The following is a 23919-nucleotide window of genomic DNA, read 5'->3' on the forward strand; positions in this document are numbered from 1 at the left end:
GACCGTAACATCACCTTTAGGAGGAAGCTCACTCTGGATCTTCTTGCATTACTTTTCATTAATTTGAAATCAAAATTAAACTTCAGAGTAGAGATGGTCCTAGAGCAAAAAAATCCTCTGTATGGACCCTTTTTTCTACTCACCTCTTTGGTTTAAACTGTCGCATTGCACTAGTTATTTTTTCATTTCCACCATTTCTAGCTGTTTTATAGATTACATCAGGGTGGTTAGAAAGCTGGCTTACAACTATGTCTTCTTTTTTCTCTTGGAGATTTATGAGCTGGCTCATCTGTAATGGGAAAACATCAGAAATAATACCTGGCAGCTTTAAGTTTTATTGAACTTAGTTCTGAATTTATTCCTGTGTGCAAAACCTAATGAACAATATGGTCCCAAATGGATTTGGTAGGGCCATTTCACTGGCTGAGCCGGCAGATTATAGACAACAAGGACATTTGCCTTCTGAAACATTGATCTGAATCACTGGTCCAGTCCAATCCTACTATATCGCTTAATTTCTCTTGTCAGGAAATCTGTAGCAAATCTTTAGTATCAAGTTGGTAAAAAAAATGTAATTTGGTAAGGAAAATAAAAAATAACTTACTCCCTTAAATACCTGATTATAGGAATTTAGAATGGACTGTGTTTTTAATGTACTTTCTTTGCCTTTATGTTGTATCAGTACTTTCCTATCATGCTATTTAATGAAAAGACTGGCATTTGTTTACAATGGAGGTGTTTATAACGGTTTTTAATAGTTTGTAATTGAGGCATTAGGCTATACATTTGGATTCCCATTTTCAATTCTATATACTCAATGGGAAAAAGCTTGTCACCATGGCTGATTTTGCTTCTTCTTTATAGATGTTTTTCTCATCATGTAGCCAATGAAACAAGCACTGTTGTCATGCTAGATTGTGACAATGGTTCTCATTTCAGATATTAAGTTTCCAGATGCAATACATTTTGGATAGATGGAAGAGGAAACTAAGGTTTTGTTTTTTTCACTCAGGTTCCCTGAATGCTGAATTCCAAAATTAATTTTTAACTGGCCTTGTTAGGTTCAGGCCTATCAGTCACCTTAGGGTGGACAGGACGCAAAGTTTGATGAACTGTGGTCTGAGTGCCTTTGAGCAGACATTGCCTGAACACAATGCATTGAACTGCTTTGCCTTGGCCATCCTTGCGGCTTTCCAGATGCCTGGGTATGACAGGTGGTATTTTCAAATGGTTGTAACTGGTGTCACATTTATTTTGAATAACCAAGTGTGATTTTAGCTTGTTACATTTCCAAATCTACCTTTCTTAATATCTAAATGAACAACTAAAAGAGAATGGCTTTATCACTGGCATCTTAAATCACTGAGCTGGAGCAAAACACTGGCAAAATACGTGGCGGATATTGGGGAAGTATCTTTCTTTACATTTATGGCTATTGGCTATTGGTCCAGTAGTGCATCCTGCTCAGATGTGTTATGAAGTGCTATCAGAATTGTACTTGCTCTACTTTTAGGCACTTGGTGTCATGCCCTGCTTCTGCAACACCTAATCTTGCATCAGCATGTTTACACATCTATGCACAGAAAGTGAATACACACAGTAAATAAACTCTTATCTCCTGCTCTGAGATCCAGAACTGAGGGGAGATGGACACACTGGTTCAAATAATAGGCACACATCATTTTTTGTCAGTGGAGACCTTTCTTAGGCAGTAATGAGTTCATTTGCCTTGCTGACATTTTTTATTCCAGGATATGGAGTCAGGGTCAAGGCATTTTAGCTGCACAGGACTCTCCAGCCTACAGATATAAGCCCATTAACCTATCCATTTTATTCACTGACCGTTGCATCGTAATGGCACCTTAAATTCTTAAATTACATTTGAGATTCATCTGCTTCAAGCATTAGATCCAGAAATCATGGGGCATGTGCTGTGCAGAGCATCAGACCTGATAATTGGAATGTCCCTTCTGAGCCTGAAAGAGATAAATCAATGAACAGATGATTTTCATGAATCAGTGTGTTTTGTAAGTGAATAGCTTCTAACAATTTTCTTCATCTTGAAAGCAAATGAGAGCACATGCCAGTCACAGCGGAGGCATGTCTGAGGCACAGATCCACAGAGGAGTGAGACAGCTTGAAGCACTTATCCAGCCCACAGTGTGCTCCTGCTTGCCAGGTATGCACAGTGCCTCTCCTTGCACCAAGCAAACAGGAAAGAGGGACAAAGCCACCTCATGACCCATGGGCCTATGTCTGTTAACCCTCACCACTCCCTGCAGAGTTCTGCTTGGATCAAAATATGGGTTATGTTTTGGTGCTTTGGATAAGGAGCTTGATCAGCTGGAAGACCATCAGAGCCTGCTGACACTGTAAGCCTCCCTGCACGCTCCATGGCAAATAAATTCTCCTAGTTTCTCTTCTGCCAAGTTTAGGTGTTGGGGTTGGATTTGCTTCAGAAACGTGATGTGCAATCAAGTGTGTGAAGGACTGCGAGGCTTCCTTTGGAGCAGAGGCCTAGGTGGCACCTGACAGACCTGAGGTACTGCTGGAGCCTCAGGGTGGCTCATGGCTTGTAGGCATTCTCTGGAGGCTGTACCGGAGCCTGGACAATGGAGAGAGTGCTTTCACCTCTGGGTTCAGGAACAAGGCTGCGCTGCCGGTGTCCAAACTCCAGAGATCCCAGCAGCGCACATGGGATGGGGCTGTTGCTGCCATGGGGAGGCACAAGCAGCTGCCACCAGCAGTCACAGAAGTGAAAGGCTTCATTAACAACTTTTTACAATGGTAGATAGTGATAGGACAAGGGGGAATGGTTTTAAACTGAGATGGGGGAGGTTTAGGTCAGATATTAGGAGGAAGTTTTTCACACAGAGGGTGGTGATGCGCTGGAACAGGTTGCCCAAGGAGGTTGTGGATGTCCCATCCCTGGAGGCATTCAAGGCCAGGCTTTGAGCAGCCTGGTCTGGTGGTTGGCAACCCTGCACATAGCAGGGGGTTGGAACTAGATGATCATTGTGGTCTTTTTCAACCCAGGCCATTCTATGATTCATTACATTGGGCGATGCCTTCTCTTCTCGTCCGGTGGAAAAGTAATCCAGACTTTCATGTTTGGAGCACAAAAATAATCCTTTTTTTTTTTCCAGTCACCAAATAAGTTTTTGATACAGTTCAGCCTAGAAACTTTTTTTTTTTTTTTTTTTTGGTGCGTCTTATAAATGCAAGTATTGAAGCTGGTGGGAATTTTAGTGTTGATTAAACTATGGGGAACTGTTGGTCAGTTGTTCTCATTATGATAGGATGTTAACCACAGCTTAAAATAGCTCTTTGGAGTTTACAAGAAGTTCTTTCCTTCTTATATGGAGTGATTTGGCATGATAGAAACAATGTTCTTATGGACAGATACGACTGTGTGACTGAAAAAAACAAAGGCTGTATTTGCCCTCCTCCAAAGTACCTTTAGAAGAGATGGTGATATAGCAGCTTAGAAGGAGAACTTTGAAATAAGGAAAGCTCCCACTATCCCAGATTTTACAAATTGAAGTAAAGCCATATACCCTGTATGAGATTCACTTGTGGCTTTGTTCTGGCTAATGTGCAGGTCATTAACTTATTTCACTGGAAACACACTGAAGGTCAGCCCTCTGAGTGCTCCTGAGCATTCTGGCCAGATTCTACAATTTCCTACAGTTGCATATGTGTAGGTGTCCCCATTCCCTTCAATGGGATGACTCACAAGGAAGTGATCATAGCAAGAGTGAAGTCCTACGCTGCATTTGATCTGAATGACCTGCTCCTGAAGGAGCATGGAGAGGTGAAGACCCAATTAAGATACCACGTGCATTCCATTTCCAGTTCACAACTGTCTCATGCAAAATACATTTTTGCAGAATGTGTTTGAATCATGAGGAGATGATATTTGGTGGTAAAAATCACAAATAATTGGTTATGTTTAACCAGCTTTAACACACGTGCAAATCCAACGATGACTGAAGCAATTACTTCTTGATGGATAACTTTATTGCTCACAGATGGCACTTTAAACCTAGGAGGTCAGATTCTTTATATACACTGAAGCTGCAAAGATAAACGGAACATTCTCTTTAACCTCTCATTGTGCAGGTGAAAACAGATTAGTCAACATGTTCAGGATAATTGTGGTGGCTGGAAGATCACTTAGCCTCAAATTATGAAAAGGATGTTGAAGACCACCAACCCTGTTCACCTCAGGGCAGTTTCTAATAACTTCTAATGTAGTTTGTTTCTTTGAACTAAGGCATAGAGTTATCTTTTGAATTTACTTTCTTTAGTCTAAGGTTACAGAAATTCAAAGTTCATAAAAAGAAAATTTAAAAGTACAGCTGGAAAAATTAGAACAGAGGCAATAATCCGGTACATGATCCCGATTTTGAGTTCAGTGAATCTGTTCTTTTAGGAGAAACTGAAATTTATCCAGAATCGGTGGAAGGTTGATCATGTATGCGTGGTTACTTGGATGTCTGTAGAACTGAACTTGCACATCATGGAAAATATACGCAGGTTCAGCTATTTTATCTTTTTTGTTTAATTACTTGTAGCCTGTGTTTTTGGTTAACACGATTCAAAGTTCTGTTCATTCAGAAAGAGCATTGCTTTTTTGCAAGGCAGAAAATAGTTGAACAAAGCTCATTCTTTTGTTTCTTTGCAAATTATAGATTACACCCTCTGCTTTCACTAAGAAAAAACTCCTTCCATAATTAATTTTAAACAGACTAACTTCTGCAGTCTAAATTGATGTTTGCTTGTTAATTAAGCAATCATATTGGCTGACTCTCATACATATATGTAATAAGCCTTCCAAACCAAATAGAATATGCAGGAAAATAACCCCTTTCTCCTCCTTATGAGGAGAGATTCCTCAGTTATCAGGATTAATTAGTTCTCTTGTTGTCAGTTGAAAAGAAGTTGCACCCCCCAATGTAGGTCAGTGTGAGGGTAGGTTGCTGATGGTCGCCTAGTGACAGGCATAATGATAAGTGAATGTGTCCTGTTGAGCCATGACCCTTCAGAAAAGACAGTGTCAAGTAAAATGCCCAGAAAAGATACAGAGAAGGCATAATCCACTTCTAAATATTGACAGTGGGAATTTCCTTGCTATTCTCCTTTCCTTTTCTTTTCTAGTAAACATGTCAAACTCCATTGCATTTGTAGTCTGCGTCAGTTTTGGAGCATTTGAAAATGTAACAAAGCTAATGACCCATAAGTAGGTAGGATGTCCAATTAAGTTATTTTTCTTCAGACTAAGCATCTCTGCTGGTAAAAGTATTGTCTTGTTTTGGCCAGAAATATCATCTTTTTCTTCAGCTTTTTGTTAGTGGAAAGCTGAATTAATGAATACATAAAAAATCTGATTTATGATACCAAATACACTGATACTAGGTCTTGAATACTAATGTGGTTTAATATTGTAGTTGTGTCTGAAATGTACTTGGAATCAATGGTGTAACTCTGGCTTATATCAAGAGGAGCAAAGATACACAAAACCTAAGCTCCTTAAGATCACACCCATAGTATTTACAAATGCTGTGGTGTCTTTTAGAAACATGTAGTATGTGTAGGAGGGCAAAAGCTTCAAGACATACCTGGCATATCTGGCTTTCTTTTTTGTCCAAAGGGTAAGGGTGAAAAAATTATGATTTTTTTCTTTTCATTTGATTTTAATAACTCTAAGGCCATGTGCTACCCAGCTGTCATGTTCCGTATGCTTAATTTAAGACAAATCTTGAGATTTGTATGTGGGAGTCTTTTCTTATATCTACATAGAGCTACCAAGATAAAAGTTTGTAACCTTTATGATGCTTTCTTGCCCTTTACCTTTGGCAGACTTGGAAAACAACAGCAGCCCCCGTTCCCAGGTCTGGTCTCATGGACCCGGCATGGGTCAGGCAAACATGCTGCTGCTGGCTGCCTTTGCTGCTGGCAGGGTGCTTCCTGCAGTGCTGAGCAAAGCCCTGCACCCAACATGGAGCATCTCATCCTCTGATACTAGAATGATGAGAGAAGTACAGGTCTTATCTCAGGTTCTCGGCATTTAGCTTCAGGGACGTTATTTCAGAACTGGAAGTCAGTAGACTCAGAGGCTGCATGCATCTACAAGAGACTACCCCATAAAAGCACGGTGTGCTATTTGGCAGACCCACAATTTCAGAGTTGAGATCCTTAAATGGTAGGTGAGCAAAAGGTACGCCTGCAAGATACCACATAACAAATAGCTTCTCCAAAGATTTTCTGCATCCTTTCTCTCTCTCCTGCTAGCAGCTGGAAGAATGTATTCATTTATAGGGCAAGGTCTGATTTTTCCAGACAAATCTTGGGGAAGTTTGTGTTTTTGTACTGTATCACTATTCAAATTTCTGGTAATACTTATGGTAAAGTCCTGAAAACTTTTCTTTGTTCTGAAAACTTGTTATGCCCTTACTTGAAGCCCTTGCTTGTTCTAGCTTGGGCTATAACTTAGTGTACACTTTAAATTTTCTTCTGAGAGAAGAAAATTCAGAGGTGGATGTTAATATGTACAGGATAGCCAGAGCTACTGTAGGAAATACTTACTGACAATTGAGAACAGCTGGCACTTCCAAGAAAAACTAAACAAGAGCAAATGAAGGCAGCGCTTCATTACCTTTTATACAAAATCCTTGTACTTTAGCATCACTTCCCAAAAGTGGAGACTTGCTTTCTAGGTTTTTCACAGATTGAAGTTCTCATCCTCAGATGCAGAACTGCTGAGTAAAAGTTGCTGGATTTGGAGCATCCAGTTGAACAGAGTTTGTCCATTCAATATTTAGTGGCCAAACTCAGCTAGAGCTGTTGCCTTATAGTTCCTTCTACAGTTCCTGCAAGATTGGCTTTCCCAGCGGTCATTCACAACAGCCACATGGATCTCACCTATTTCTACTGTGTGTGATACACATGGCTGTTGGTATTTGGCTGTAGTAGAAACCTCTTAGAAAGGTTTGAAGTAGCTAAACTCAAGATTGACTGAGTTCTAGAGGAAAATCCAGAGTACCCTTGTTTACACAGCCCTGCTTCTTTCATGTGTTGAAAATTAAATATTTTCTCTTGAAGTGAAGAGAGCTGGAGTACTCTCTAATCTTCTCTCACAACACTAAAATCTTCACAAATTGCAGTCAGGTCCAGGTTTAGACTTGAACTGATTTTAAATCTTGCAAAATATTTATGTTCCTTGATTCTGGAACACTTTGCTGTCAGTGCGAGGCAGTAGGATCAAGGACTGCTTCTTTGCCTGGCCATGCATTTCTCTCTGCTTGCCATGAAAGCTTTTGTGGCAATAGCCTATTATGGTGCAAAGATAAAGATTACACCTTCCTGCCACTTGTTGGCTTACTGCACAAGAAGGTTCTGCAGTCCTCTGTTCTTCTGTCCATCCTTTCTCATTGACTTTCTAAAAGTTGCTAACACACAACTTGCAAGAAATCTGCCTTGATGTTTTCAAGCATCCCAAGCCACCCCATGCTATACTGATACTCAGGTATGCAGAGTTTCACTCATCGCATCGGAATGGTCTGGCCAAGATGGGAGATTTGTTGGCACATTCGCTTTCTCAGCAAGCAGCAGGTCAGGTACTTTTTCTTAAAATTTACTGTACAGCTCTCCAGTTGTCTTTTGTCACCACTTTACTTAAGGAAGCCTGCAGCTAGCGAGGGACTGTGGTGTGACAGCACTGTGACCTTCAGAGACAGGAAGGGAAGGTCCTAAATCCCGTTTGCCTCCTTCCAAAGCATTCTCAGCTTTGCAGTGAGGTGTTTGAGTGAGAGTTCGGGATCTCAGAGGTCAATGTCTGGTTGTGGCCAACTATTCAAGAGGCTGCCATTGCAGCATTTCCTAAGGAAACACAGCCAGCAGTGCTGGAGGACACACTTCCCTGGTTCATTGTGCAGACACAAGGTCCTGAGCTTTCTTCAAGATTCACTCAGTGAACAACTTGAGAATAAAATTGTTGACCAAATCTTGCATTGCTTCCATGTCTTCTTGCTTTCCTGAGTGATTCTTTCTTAGAAGGATACCAGTTCTGAGTCAGAGCAGCATGATTTTGCCCAGAGGAGAGGAATATGTGTGGTAAGGGAGGCACTGCCTTTGCTTTGCTTTCTCCTTCCAATGTAGCATCCTAAATGTGAGTGGACTTGGAGCTGGATGATTTGTCATTGTTAATGCCTTTCTTCTTTGTTTTTCTAGGATCGACTTCAGGATCAAAATTAAAAGTTCCTGTGCTGAGTGTGAATGGCAGACAACACATTGTTCAAGCAGGCCAGCCTTTAAATCTCACATGCAGGTAACTAGCTGAGCTGGCTTCTCATAATTTGGCTGAGAATTCATATACCTGATACTTTTTATTTATTTATTTTTTTTAGCTGAAATTTAAAATGAAAAAAAAAATGGTGTGGGGGTGCAGGGAAAGGTGGGGAGTGAACTTCAATGGCAATTGTTTAGTAGTTCTTTGTTGTTTCTTTGTTGTTTTTGGAAAACAAGATAAAAGAGAACCCCAGAAATAGCCTAATATAATAAAACAGAAAGCTTGGGAACTGGAGCTGTATCACTACAGCCCAACATAATTGTTTCTGCTTCCTTATCTGTATTTGCAGGGGGGAAATGCTTCATTCATGGTCTTTGCCTGAAACTCTAAGTAAGGACAGCAAAAGGCTGAATGTAACTAAGTATGCCTGTGGAAGGAATGGGACACAGTCCTGCAGCACTCTGACCTTGAGCAGAACTCAAGCAAGTGACACTGGAAGATATAGCTGCAGATACCCAACGAGTCCAGTGAAAAAGAAGAGGGAATCTATAGTCTACGTATTTATCAATGGTAGGATCTCTCTTTTTTTTAATGCTTCTTAGTTTTTTTTGTTGTGTTTTTTTTTTTCAGTGCAGCAAAATGGATTAAAAAAATGCACATCAGTTGTGTTTAAATAGTAGCATTTTGAATTATACTTTCGGCTTCATAAATGTCATGATAATTTACTGTTTTATGTATGTATTACGAGCTCTGGAAAGCGTGCTTTAGTATTTAAGATAAAATGAAGAAAGAAAAATACCAAACCCAACTAGACCTCTGGAGTAACTTGAGCTCCACATGAATGTACACTAGAAGTGATTTTGTGAAATCATGTATGTCTTAATCAGAGGATGACTGGTGGAAACCATTTATCTGGTGCAATGTCAACTTTAACTAGCCTAAGACTGTGCATTTCAAGACAGAAAGATGCTAAAGCTGTCTTTCTAGATCATTGAATTTTCTCACGCTACATAAAATTAATATTTGCATGTAAGTCACATTCAGAAAAGTGCTCTGCAGCTCATGTTACACCAATTGTAAAAATCTAGAATAATTGGATTCAAAATAAATACAGAATTGTGTTCAGCAAACAAGTATTGTGCAATATATGGGAAATGCTGGAATTAGGTCAGTCAGGCTATAACAGAAATTGCTTTCTGATCCTGTCTTCTTCCAGGATATTAATCAGACACTTCTCAAAACAGCTAAATTCAAAATGAACAACGGTAAAAGAAGAAATTATTAAACTCTTGGCTTTATCACTGTATTGTATATTTTAGGTTTTCTCAAATTTTTAAGCAAAAAGTTAACAGATTACTATGGGGTATCTGGATTCACAGATTTTGGAAGCCTGTATTAGAGAGAATATGCAACTGGAACTTTTCCAAATGATGTGTCTGCTGCTTCTAATGAGTTCACATCAGAGTGAATTAGCCTTTGTTTTCAGTCTGTGACACAGAGAGTGGGACTGATGCTATGGAAAATCAGAACCAAATGGGCCGCTCACTACAGAGACAGAAAATAAGATAGCTCTCCCTGTTATTGTGTGTTGCCTTACTGATACTTTCTGAATAATTCATACTGTTCATCCAGCTCTGTTTCATCTGAAATATACTGTAGTATTTCCCTCACCCAACTACTTACCTGTAATTCACTGGATATCCAATGACAGATGCATCAAAAAAGGCACAGTGAAAGTAGGTTATCTTTTTTAGCAATCAACATTTGCTTCTGCCTAGGAACATTTACAGTTTTTTTGAATAATTTCTCTGAGTTTCCCACTATGGGACCTCATTGAACCTCGTACCTTGGACCTTATATTTAGTTGAAATCTACCCACAGTGCTCTCCATTTACGATGTGAGTAGAGCAAGGACAGTTGTGGCCCCGACTGAGAACCTCTCTGTTAACCCAATTTATATTATATGAGTTTCATTCATGTTCTCTTGGTCTCCTTTCTGTTTGACATGTTAATTTTTCTGGATCCTGAATTATTACAAATTGAAGACACAGTTGGTCATCCTAACTCTTCACTGCTTCCTGAACTGTGATTGGCTTCTGTGCACCCAAAAGAAAACCTCAATTAGATATACGTGAATCAGTTAATCTGCCTAATCTGCATGTCAGAAGACAGATATGTCATTAAATAAGTAGCTTTTGGACAACCCCTGAGCTTCCTCCAAAAATCTGTTAAAGATAAAGCAGAAAACCTGAATGCCATAATTAATTTGATTTTTTTAAAGAGTGGCTATTAAACACTGATATTGCCATTGAAATTGCTTTAGATTATGTTTTCATCCTTCCTTTCCTGACCAAAATCAGTAAAATGTGGAAGGGACTATCCTGTAGTAAGCTTTGACATCTTTGGCACATTAGTTTTTGGAATTTGACAAAACTTTTGATTGAAAGACAATTTCATAACACTTAAATGTTGATTGTGTCTCACGAAGTGTATATATGAGTTTGGTAATCTACTGATGACAAAGGAGGCTGCTCATGTAATGACTGTTGAAAGACCCGCTCTGCCCCAAGGTGAGAAAAGGTACAATTTCAGGGAGAAATTTTGAGCAAATTGAAAAGAAACAAGACTCTGAGTACCAAAAGTAGCCCGTTCTGATCAGTGTTCCATTAACATTGGAAAGAAAATAAGGCATCACTTAATATAAGTTTAAGCATACATGAAATTCAATTACCTGAGTTGAGTGGCAGAGAAAAGAGGATAGTAAAATGCTCTGTTAAGACTATCTTTATTGAGTTTAGTTTTATTTTAAAGAAGATTTTGGGTACTTAGGAAATAAACATTTGTAAGAGTCAGGTCCCTCCTAGGTTTGTATTGTTTCCTGTGGCAGGACGTTGTGTCAGTCCATTTCCCATATTAGCTCCATGTGGATCCCCAAGGTGCCTGTTTCCCATGTTTTAGCATGCTGCAGATGAGAACAAATAGTTGCTATTTACAAACACAGGGTCCAAATCAGGAAAGCTGATATTGTTTGTACAGGAAGTCATCACTGATTGTTTTAAAAACGCTATTCATTTCCGTAATTAGAATGATACTGAAAATGAACTGGATTAAGGGGAGAGGGAAAAAAAAAAAAAAAAGAAACAGAGTAAATCCAGTAAATCCTTTGTGAGAATATGCTACAGCAAAAGGCGAGCTTCTGCAGACAAAAACAAGATGCAAGGTGATAAGAAGGAAACTGCAAATCCCACATTTCTTGGGATGTCTTAACACATTTCTGTGTTAAGTGATGAAATGCAGTGTTTGGGTATTCAAGAACCAGTAGGCTGGCGACATTTTGCTCAGGAGCTAGTCCTGACACCACCCTGCTTTTAGCTGGAGAGGTCACTACTGAGTTGCACAGTGGAGTGAGTGCCACAGCTATCCTTGACCACATACAGCTCAGGAATTGAGACGTCAACCAAGGGAAATGAAGCTTCTCAAGAGCCTTGGATTTTGCTCTAAGAAAGCTGATATCCTGACTTCTACCATGAGCCAAGGGAAAAATCCAAAATGAAACATAAGCCTTTGTGCCAATTTCTCCACTGTGCTGGTTCCAAAACTGCTCTGATCTTTGTTTTGTTGCACAATTGCAATCTGTAAATTAAAGGAAAAGATGTGTAATGAATTCTCACTGTATACATTGGAGTAAGACACGGGTAGTTTTCTACTTGGAAAGAAATCATTATGTAAAAAAAAAAGACAGTTAAAAAGCCGCAGACTAGGAGCAGGCTGTTTTGAAACCTACACAGATTTCCCCAAGAATGTTTCTAAAGGCTTTTTTTTTTTTCTGTCTGCTTTAATTCCTGTAGTTCCAAGGCACTCTTCTCCAATTGTTGGAGCTCATTCATTTTCTTTCTTCTTCAAAAATTTCCAGTCCTCTTTATTCTTTGTTCTCATCTCTGTCTTCCTTTGCCTTTGATCACCTGTTCCCATGACGTAAAGGAATAAAACAAGTAAGTCCAATTACATTAATATAGCAAGTTTAGATAGTTGCAGGAATTTGAACCAAATTTGATTCAAGTTTAATTGTTGCTACTTCCTGTGATGACGATAGCTTTCAGCAATTAGTATACAAGATCAATGTTTTAGTTCTACTGCATCAGAGAATTTTTAAGTGAAGTACTTGACTTCAGATATTAGCCCATCACTTAGTCACAGTTCTTCTCTTTTTCTCTCCTCACTCTCCCACTGTGCATGTTTCTTGCCACATACTTCTCCTTGCAAAGACATTTACTCATACTTCAGTCAAGCACCAATTAAAATATTCTGTTTTAAAACCACACCTTTGGGCTAAGTTAGTTGTCTATTCTATTTCTGTACTTAACAGAGAGAAGAAAAGTACTTTCTGATATGTGTTTCTCATCACTGACATGATGAAGAATCTTGAGGACAATCTTAGGTGGGATGTCTTCCTTTGAGAGGATTTCAGTCAAATGGGGTAAATCGAGCTGGATAACAAAAGGTCCTGAGAGCTATGCTCATACTTACTGATAACTGGAATATCAAACATGACCACTAATTTTGGATAATAGACTTCAGATGTGTCTCAATTTGGACAGTCCAAAACGAAGGGCTTTAACATTATTGAATGTATCGAATTGCTTCAAAATATAAGACTCTGGAGAACCAAAATATCTGGGGTTTTGAGTGCCTTTTCAAACTCTAGAATTGCATCCAACCAGAGCAGACTATGTCTTATCTCCCTGGCAGGTCCAGTTGTTGAGTGCTAGTTGGATCCACCTCCATGGATTTAACATTTAGGTTGAGTAGATTGACTCCTGAAACCCCTAAAGTTGTACACTGCAGAAGGGGGGGCATCACAATAGTTCCCCAAAAGGGTCTGTAAGATGAGAAGCTTTGAAGTCAAAATAATTCAGATGGAAGCAGTAGCAAGACAAAATGCCTTGACTGTTAACAGTAAAGAAGAACATCTTTTTCCTTCTTCAGAAGTAATGTGGTCATAAAACAGCCTGCTGTTGCTGAAACTTGTGCTTTTTCTTTCTTTGCTTTTGGCACAGTTCTAATATATGAGCAGTACTTTCTGGCTTATGCTGTCAGAGTCAATGATATGATAGCACCCCTGTTATGAAAAAGAAACTAGTTGGGATTAAACTGCACTACATCTGTACTGAGTACATAGACATATTTTTAGTGACTAATGAGGCTCCTGTTAGAAAACCGAGCTTTCTCAGATTCACTGATCTAAATTACCACTAATTGCTATACATTTATAATGTCATTGTGTCTACATGGACTTCACATCATGCTTCACTGTGTTGAGCAGAGGAGGTTCAGGAGCTTTGGCAGCATCAAATGGGGCATACGCAGCTCTCTGAGGTCTCACTTCCTCGCCAGGGCTTATGGCTGCCACTGAAATGGAAATCCATTTTCAAAATGATCCATCATGAGGAGGGACGTAACTGAAAAAATGATCTAATGACCAAGGGCCTCTGAACATGGTAATTACTGCAGTGTGAATTTCCTGGTTAAAGTGGATGAGAGTATTTTTTCATAAGAACTGCAGCCACTTTTTAACTGTGTTGTGGACCTACGTCGATGATAGCGTGATGTAACTGGTCCCAAAGGAAAACAAACTATGCCTAGAGATCACTGCAATTATGCTAGCAATGCTTTGCGTCTGAATGTGCTTCAGATATGAAGTATTCCCCTCCTTTTTTTTTTTATTTCTTTTCTTGACTTCTATGTTTACTAATTCATAGCTCATAATATCCCTCCTTCAAGTTTTAGAAAGAGTATCGTTTTACAGTTTAAGGCAAGGCAAGAGTGGAAAAGCCCATATTATAGAAAGGCACTGTGCTTCCCATACTTATCCCCATACAAAATGGGATTTTTTTTCTTAAGGATCATAGTCAACTACCTGTGAGTAGATAAGTAGATGCCTTTCCTAGAGCATGATTAATCTCAGCCTCAAACAGATGTCTGGAACAGGTCAGGTAATGTCAGTTCCCATTCCAGAACTGAACCACAATTTGTTTGGCTGTGTAGCTCAGAAAGGGGTGTCTATGTTTTAGATGTGTAAATGAGGCGAGATCTACTCCCATTCTGAAAAAGTTCTTGAATTACATTGAACCACCCTATTGATGCAGTCAGGATAACTACAGCTAGTCAAAGTAAATCCCAAGAAAGGGAAGGAGAATTTGGTAATTGAATGATTAACTTTCACTAAGTTCATGTGTTTATACTTTTCTGGATAGGCATGAGTGGGAAAAGATTGTTATGTGAATGTGAGGAGATTTGGTTTGTTTGGCCTGGAAAAAAATGTTGATGAGCCAGGTGTAAGTATGTATTTTGGAAGGACAAACTTTCAGAGATTCCAAGGAGCTCAGACTCCTGCAGAGTTTTCTTGCAAATGTGTAAGCACTCTGTCTTACATAGCTCAGATTATTAAAAACAAAACAAAGACAAGCACAATAGCTGAAGCATGTGGAAATAAAGAACCTCCCCATCTTTTCTGAATCTGACATTTCAAAGTTGGCTAATTTGGTTGTTTGTGCAAATCCCATAAATAGCCTAGATAGGTTAGTGATATCAGACATAATATTGCTTGTATTAAGCCTCTTATCAACTTTGTATCTGGCTGTCAACCAGCTTTGTAAAAAGCTGCTATTTATATTCTTTAACAGTATAGCAAGCGACCTTCAGATTTAATGATTTCATGACTGTTCATTGTGGTTTCATGTTGATTGTAAGTGAGAGATATTGTAAGGAACACGGTCAAACCAGTACACAGTCATTAATTACAGGAACAGTTAAAAATATTATAAAGTGACATTTAAAGCAACATCTAGCATATGTAAAAATTTTGGCTATCCATCCTTCACCTTGCTACCTTTGTAAGCAACTCTGAAGCTAAACAAATAAACAAAACCTCAAAGATCAAGATCAACTCATTTGTATTCCAGATCCCGATTAAGTTGAATGTGGAACTCAGATGTAGTCTTTAAGAGTGGTTGATCCACAGTGTTCCTTTTCAGAGAATCACTGGGATTAGAAAAGACCATCAAGATCATCCAGCTGTCAATCCATCAACACCATGCCCACTAAACCACATCCTTCAGTGCCACATCTCCAAATTTCTTGAACACCTCCAGGGACGGTGACTCCACCGCTTCCCTGGGCACACTATTTTATGTTTAGAACTTTCAGAACCTCAAAGTATGTGAAACTGGCTCAGAAGAGCACTGGCAGGAGTTTGGATCATCCCAGATGTGTTCCCAGCCAACTTCCAAGGAAGGGGAAATATGGCATTTACCTCTCTGTAGGAAAGAATTTGGAGGAAGTGTAGTGGCAGCCACTGGCTATTGCTAAAGCTGTGATGGGAGGGAAAGAAGAAAAAAGAAGCAAGATGTGCTATTATTTAACTGAGAGAAGGAACTCCATGTCATTGGTGTACTCTGTTCTGGTGCTGTGGGTTCAGCTCTGTCTGCACCATGCTGGGAGACCCTGCAGCAGATCCTGGTCTTAAAGTACTGAGTATCCCCTAATGGCCATTAAGACGGAAGGAGAATAAAATCAAAGGGAATCAGGAAAAGCCTCCACACTCATTATGAAAACAAAACTGTGCTAGGAAACATGATGTGTATTCCTTTTAATCAAAAGCAGGAAGGCATTTGGAGCACTTGGGGCCATCAATTGCCCTCCGGCCTATGGCGGAAGTCCCAGTGATGTCAATAGGAGCTCTGCACGCGAATCATAGGGCATGGAGTCAGCTCCTTCTGTCCCTGTGCCTTGGCATGCCACTGCAGGAACTTACTGGGGAAGGTTGTCACCAAGCTTTGAAGCTTACCTAGAGGAGTCAGGCATTTTGTTGACTTTTATAAAGCACTCCATTGACTTCTTCAGATGTGAAAGTGCATTGCTACTGGAAAAGGAAAAAAAAATCCTAAACATGGTGTTTTGTGCTCATTTCCTGTCCCTGACTTTGGATGGACTAAACTGCACAGCCCCCATGGCCTTGCTGTTGGCATCAGTCAGTGGTGACACTATGTCTGCAGACAGCACTGCTAATCTCCAGAGCAGCTCTTCCACACTCTTGGAATGATCTGGAGATTATCATACAGGAAAGTACTTTGCAGAGCTTGCTGGTTTGGGGCTGCAGCTCTTAATTTTATGACAAAGACGAACAAGTCTTTGGGGAGCAGTAAATCTATTTTTCTGTTGATGTTAAGGGACAGGTGACCTCTTCCATGGCTGTGACCCATGAAAAAAAACAAAAAAAGTTATTTTCACCATGCTACAAACAGGTTCAATCTTGGTCTTTCCTTGAATCGTATTGCAAAGGAAATTAACCTAACACATCCTTAGAGTACTTTTTATTACATATGCATCCTCCATTACTCATAAGTTCCTTTTGTGATCTCGGCGAATGTTTAACACCTATTGTTAAATAAAGCATTGTGATAGCCTCATTTCATATAGTATATGTTACATATTCACAAAACCTCTTTGGGAAAACTTTTTCAGTATCCTGGGGTACACTTAAGATACTCGACCTTAGGATTCTCCCTCATATATATATTAGGGTAGAATTTGCTTCTCTTCCTATTAGGTGTTTCAAACAAAAGTATTTTTGCATATCATAAGAAAGAAGATTCTAAGGGCAGAACAGTATTATGACAGTAGGAAGTGCAGATCGTACTTATGAAGGAGAAGAAAAGGCAATGCATTTAAAGAACTACTTGAGTGCAGGTCAATATGCAGAATTCTGGTAGCATTACTGTTTAAGGTTTTGTAAAGGGTCAATTCTTGCTGGTTATACTCATTTCTTTTCCAAGAAGGATTTCCATTGTTATTTGTATGGCTTTTGACTGAGTGAAAATAGTAGGATTTGCCTGAAAAAACATTGGAGCCATAGATAAGCGTGGAACTAAGATCTAAGTGTTCCACTTTTTCAAGAATTAAAAGCCAAAACTTACATGAATTTGGAGGTAGTCTCTTTGCACTTTGAGTCAAACCAAACCTTCACATCTCAACACCTGCAAAGAAGATTTGGAGTCAGAGCCGGTGGCTTGAGCCCCTCTTTGTTAACTGGCTCAAACAATAGCAGCAGCAGTGTTCCCTGTTCCCAGTGCAAGCTATTTATGACAATGCCCTTTGTTAACGAGGTTGTTCGAGGGACGAACAACCAAGCTTTCGTTATTGAGTTGAATGAAATAAATGCTTTCCTGGCATTTTCCTTATCACAAAAGAGATACATAGGTATTGTGACAGTGGGAAGGAGAAGAATAGTTAACTCTTGCTAGCCCATATTCTGAGAGTGTGGCTGGAAATATGAATGAATAATAGAGTTTTCATAGCAAAGTCAGTGTGTTGTTTTTTGGTGATTTTATTTTCTGCCATTGATTTTCTTTGTTAAGAGCATGAACATCTCTTGCGTAATGTTTCCTGATAAGTGAATTTCAGCTTATATCTCATAACTACTTCTCCAGAAACACCTTGAAGAAAGAAAGGCATCTTCCGGCAGTAGATACAATGCTATAATGAGAAAAAATGTATGCAAATTCCCCTGCGTTTTAAAGGAGATACCGAAGTACTGGTGTTGACATTTAGAGATAAATGTATTTTCAAACATTCAGTAACGTTTTTCTGAAGTTGTTTAGATAAAAGTAAGCAGAAGAGTAATTTGAGGACTTTTCATTACAAATAGGATTGATCGGATCTTTCCAGGTTGTTACAATTTCCATGCACTCTCTGAAGATTTCATATATTAACCTTTTCTTCTTCTTCTTTTCCCGCAGATACAAGCAATCCATTTGTAGAGATGCACAGTGATATACCTAAAATAATACACATGACGGTGGGAAAAGAAATGATCATTCCTTGCAGAGTCACAGCACCAAACATTGCTGTCACGTTAAAAAAGGTACTGCAATCCAAGCATACTCTGACAGTGTTCTTGCTGATGTGGATGCTGCTGCATTTTGTTGTTGTTTAGAACTATTGTGGAGATTTTAACCTATTTCAACTACTTAGTGTTTTTTAAATAGATTTCTGGGTGTCAGCACGTTTAGAAGTATTTCAGCTCAGGCGGATTGGTCTCGTATTTTAAAAAAGTGCTTCGTCAGATCTCTTACACTGGATGAGAGTTTTCTAAACTTTAGTGTTTTGTACATTTTTATTGAAGGTCCATTGTTACTAAGAAGTTTAACTTCTGAATACAAAGGTTTCTCAAGCTCTGGAGGGAATTTCTTGTTAGAAGAAATTTCTTCCCTCCTCTTCCCCTGTCCTACCTCCTCTTTCCTCTCCTCCTGTCGGCTGGAACAGCCTGGAGATGTGCTGTGTCTGCATAGGGTATTTCTTCAAACTTTTCCCTTCCCCTTCAACTTTGTTTCTTACTTTTCTGTCCAAAAGCCCTTATCAAACAGCACACAACTTCTCTTTGTAGGGAAATTTGTGCAGGATTTGAGCTGGTGGGTACAGTTACAGAAAATCTGAGCATTTTTCGTGTTTTAGAGTAGGCATTTCTTTCCTAAGTACCTTAAGAACTGTGGAGTTAAATGACTGCATGCACGTAGTAAAGTGCATAGTATTGGGACAGAGAATGGTGCCTCTTTTTTAGAGTTCTTTTGTTTGCCTTAAAAATCATGTGGAGGTTCCAGTGATGTTTCTAAAAAAATATTTATATGTATATATATATGGAGTTCTATACATAGATACATAGTGGAACAAATGTTCAGCACTTTGATGAGGTAGCAATTTATTTATTTCGTAATAGAATAGCATGTGATTGCTGAAAGCAACCTAAATGCAGAGAAAAGAAAGTAACTCCCAAGTAATGTGACTGCGCACATGAATGCTCACACATGCACACACACTAGCAAGAGCTGTATCAGAGATGGATGATGCAGAAGACTCTGTGGCTATAGAATCACAAGTAAGCGGGACTTGGCTTTCTGTAGGATGCATGATGTAAAGTGAGGACTTATCTGGGCGCTGTGGTGCTGCATCTGAAATCTCAGCATATTAAGTTTGTAGCTGAGAAAATTCCTCTCAGAGTTCTCATCTTATGAAACAATGTAAAAAGCAAATCGTTCTCCTTATTTGGAGGAGGTTGAGGCACATCTACTCTCTTATATCAGCTTGCCCTTAGATCGGAGTTGTGGTGATGATACATCTTTCCAACATCAAAACCAGATGTAATACTCTAGAAGAAGAAAGAGGAGGTGAGCCAAGTATTGAAAGAAAGGATCGGTTGCTTACATGTTTTGCATTCCAGGAAAAAGAAATGTGTTCCCAGCATTTCCTGAACTATGTAAATTGCAATGCATTACATCATATCTTACTTTATCTATCATCTGTGACATTCATCTGTGAAGATTCCAGCAAATTTTTCCTCACATTACAATTAAGATATGTGCTGAATGCATTTCCCATCTGCTAGTATATTGCTTCTGGAGAGCTGGCAAAAGCCAATCTATTTTTTCCATTTAGCATTAAAGGAAGAAGCCATTGTCCCCATAATGCAATCCTCTGGAGCTAGAATGAAAATCCTAGCATTAGTTTCATTAAATTCTGTATTTTATATTGCCAGGGAGTAAAAATATGGAATATTTTTTGTAATCGCTCTCTTTTGAAAGGACTCATGAGTAAAGTTGCATGAACAGTGCCTCCAGCACCTTGTTCCTGTGCAGTGCTACTTTATAGTTGTAGTGGACAATGTGGGAAAGGTATATTATCCATTTCAACACTACAAATGATTTTATTACTAAAACTGCATCATTACATTGATCATCATTTTTGAGATATTGCATTATTCTAACTTCCAGGCTGAACACTCGTACAAATTGTGTTGTATAGCATGAGAATCATATGCAAAGTAGGATTCTTAAAAACGGAGAAGGAAATAGGGATGGAGATTTTCATTCCTATTTCAGAACCAACCTTCAGGTCCTATTACAATCTATATCTGCAGTAGCTGGTAGCCTTTCTCTACCTCACTGTATGATGAAAAGGTGAAATCAATTTATGGTTTTGACCTTAGGCTTAATAGTGATATCCACAACCTCTGAAACAATTGTTACTTTTGGTATGATTCTAACAGTCTCGTTCAAAATTCCTAAAATAAGATAAAACTTTTTGCAACTAAGGTATGCACTTCTCTTGTTTCTTCATCTGAACTTGTCTTGCTGAATGGACAAAGCATCCCCTTTGGTATGATGGTTTGATCCTCTGTTTATTCCACTTTTGGATTCTCATAAAGTCAACAACACCATTAGCAGGAACAGAACTGAATATGTTTTGGAGTAAAATAAAAGGAACAAGAAGAGAGAAAAATAATTTTCTGAAGATGGTGAGAAACCACACATCTGGACAGTTTGATTCTTAATAATGCCACCTCATCCTTCTCAAAGTGGTGTAAGGGGGAACATGAAAGAAAGGACAAACATTCAACACTCAAATTTACGTGTTTTGCTTTACTTTCAGATGTGTTTTTTTCCATGAAAATCTGCCTTTGCAGACATGTGTGGCCATACATTGACTATGTACTCTTGATCATATGTGCATATGCAAAACCTTGTGATAGTACTGTGTTAATGCCACTTCGTACACACAAAAAATGTCAGTGGCTAGTATCAAGCAAAGAAGGAGGCACAGCCTGTGACAAAATTCATTGAGGTCTAGTTTGAAATAAAAAAGGCAAAAGGCCAATACTGCACTGGGATCCACAGCGCTGTGGCATATACAGTTCAGTATGTAGAGAGTAAATTCCACATTTACTGCAGCCATCACAACAAATGGCTTCTTTGAATGCTTCTTTCTATCTGCTGGTTTCCATTTGTAATCTGTTATTTCACCTGGCTTTTTCCTCTGCTGCTTCAGTAGAGATCGTGCTGTTTCAGCTCGATGTTGCTTCATGGACCTCCTGGACGGTGGTGAATGAGTGGCCAAGCTCTGTGGCATGGCCATGAGCTGCTGGACCCTGCTTTGGCAGGTGTGAACCAGGTGGTCCCCAGAGTAACTTCCAATGTCAGTTACTCTGTGGTCCTAGGATCCTCTGCCCTGTTGTGAGGGCTATCACAACACCATGTAATCACAATACCATATCTCTGCCTGGTTGCCTGGATGCTGGTGTTTCTGCTTAGGGTAGAATCAAGCCTTGCATGTTGCTATGAGAGTGGGAAACAGGTCACTTGAACCAGTGGGATGGTAGAGGGTAGACGGGTAAGAAAGAGAAGTATCAAGTAACTATTTAATACAGAGTTAATGCATTTGTCAAGAAACATCAAGCTGGAGAAATTCTGAGGCTCTGTCTTGACTCTATCTTCTTGATGTATATGAAAGCATAGGAGAATATGCTCAAACTTTCTTCCACTGAAGCAGAGAAGCATAAATCTAGCTGAAGCCCTTGAAGGCATGATTATGAGCTAGTTAAACCAAAGCTTGGATATTTGCTTTTGAGACAGAAATGGCAAAAGAGTTCTTAGAGTCCAAGATATGGTTGAATGGTAGCCAGCAGGCTATAATGTAATGGCTTTAGTTATGTGTGTGTAACATACACTTCCCCTGTGATTTGCGTGCTTATTATAGTATCTTATCAGCTGTTGTAAAGATAAAGAATTCTACCTCAGCACTTTTATGCTCCCTGTAATTATTGTTCCTTTGATTCATCGTGTGTTTCTGTTAGAGGAAATGTCTTGAGACAAGTTGAGGTGAGCCCAAGGGCAGTTTGCGGTGCACACTATGTGGGCAGCACAGAAGGTGCCATGTTTGGGGGATGCTGTGCCGTGCAGGATGGCACCAGGTAGCTGACAGCGACCCATGCTGGCTGTGGCTGGAGAAGAGAGGGCTGGCCAGCACGCAAGTCCTCTGCTCAAATTAAGGGGAAGAAGGTGAAGAGAGGGATGCCATGAGACTGGGATCACAGAGAGAGATTGTTGGTCTGCAAGCTGACCCAGGGATGGAAGTGAATAGGTATGCTCTTTGCTTAGGATGCTATTTCATTAAAACTCTGCTACAAGTTGTGATACTCTGATTATTTCTTTAATTTATTGGATTTTTATTTTAATAAAAAACAGGTGAAGATGATTCACGTGTTTAAAATCTGTTGGGATGTGGTGCTCAGGGACATGATTTAGCAGAGGGTTGTTAGTGTTAGGGTAGTATGGTTAGGTTGCGGTTGGACCTGACGATCTTTAAGGTCTTTTCCAACCTGAGCAATTCTATGGTTCTATACACTGTCTTAAAAGAAAAAGAAAAAAAGAAAAAAAAAAAAAAAAAGGTAATTTCACCATAAAAGCAATCTTTATGAAAGTAGATTTGTAACCAGGCTTTGTACTCATGTATGATCTCTGTGTTACCCAAGCAGTGGCATTTATTCTACCAATAAGGCTGTGTAACAGCAAACAAGCATTGATGTGAAAATAAGAAGTGTTGCCTGAGCCTCAATGTCCATGTCATACTTTGTCTTTCCAAATTTTTTTTATTTCTTATTAAATTGGGGCTTAAAAATCAAAGAATACTGAAGAAAATCTGTTCTGCTGACAGAGTCAACACTTGATCCCACACAGGCATATTTTAGTCTGCATTAGACCTCAGGTCATAAATTTATAAAACTTCTGATGGCTTTGCATTAATTACTTGCTGGGTCCTTAATTTCTGAGGGACTTAGAAGTGCCAATTTTTTGTGCTGAACACTTCTCCTCTGGAAATATTTAGTGTTTCAAGCTGTCCTTTCAAAATCACTACTCAGTATGACTTTCCTCATTGAGTATGAACTGTGGTTTTCATATCTGAGAAGGTTTTGTGGCTTTGAAATTTGAGTTCATGTTGTATGTAATGACTTAGAGAGATGTGTGCTCTGTGATGTGTCAGCTCTGGAACAAGTTGGGTTTTTTTAAATGCCTTTCTTTTTTTTGACAGTCTAGTCCTTTAGACAGCATTAACCTGAGGCAGATCAGATTGAATCCTGAATTTGTTAAAGCCACAAAATGACAGCAAATCAAGTCCGTTTGTCACCGCCATTGAAAAATGTGTGTTTGTGTCTCTGTGGTAACACCAGGACTCTTAATTGCAAAGGTTCTCCAAGAAGAGCACTTTTGCTGCCAACTGGAAGCCAACAGAATAACAGCCCAAGCACTGAGGCTAATGATAGTGTCAATCTATTGTGTCATAAATTACATCCTGTTATAAATAATGAAATCTTGGAAACAAATAAAACATTCACTTTCTTTACTCAGATTTTTTTCTCTACTTTGTGATGAAAATGTGACTTGAAAAATTTGCATAATTAAATGTCATCCTTTCTACTTTGATTGACATTTTTTTTATTTTTTCTTCCCACTCCTTTTTTTGGAGGTTGTTTTGATTAGAGTGTGGCATGAGGATAAGTTGTTTTTATGATGTGTGCTTGCCACTTTTAGATTCCCAGAGAAACCCTAATTCCTGATGGCAAAACGATAATCTGGGACAACATGAGAGGCTTCAGAATACCTGAGGCAACCTACAGATTCATAGGGCTCCTGAGCTGTGAGACGACCATTGGTGGGCACAAGTATAGCACGAAGTACCTAACGCACCGAGAGAGTAAGTGGCTTTCCCCGCTCTCCCGCTTTTGGAAGGCATTCTGCCCT

At 39.2% G+C, this 23919-nt stretch overlaps 1 protein-coding gene across 1 annotated transcript in view; it reads left to right on the forward strand.

Annotated features, from left to right (window-relative positions):
* FLT1 (fms related receptor tyrosine kinase 1) overlaps positions 1–23919 on the forward strand; it is a 103918-nt gene that overhangs the window by 6620 nt on the left and 73379 nt on the right. The window contains exons 2-5 of the mRNA XM_085216089.1: positions 8233–8329; positions 8640–8860; positions 18088–18212; positions 23710–23872. Of these exons, the coding sequence (XP_085072215.1) occupies positions 8233–8329; positions 8640–8860; positions 18088–18212; positions 23710–23872 (606 nt within the window). The remainder of the gene's footprint in view (positions 1–8232; positions 8330–8639; positions 8861–18087; positions 18213–23709; positions 23873–23919) is intronic.

Source organism: Meleagris gallopavo, chromosome 1 (genome assembly GCF_905368555.1).
Source record: "Meleagris gallopavo chromosome 1, MGAL_WU_HG_1.1, whole genome shotgun sequence".
Classification (NCBI taxonomy): domain Eukaryota; kingdom Metazoa; phylum Chordata; class Aves; order Galliformes; family Phasianidae; genus Meleagris; species Meleagris gallopavo.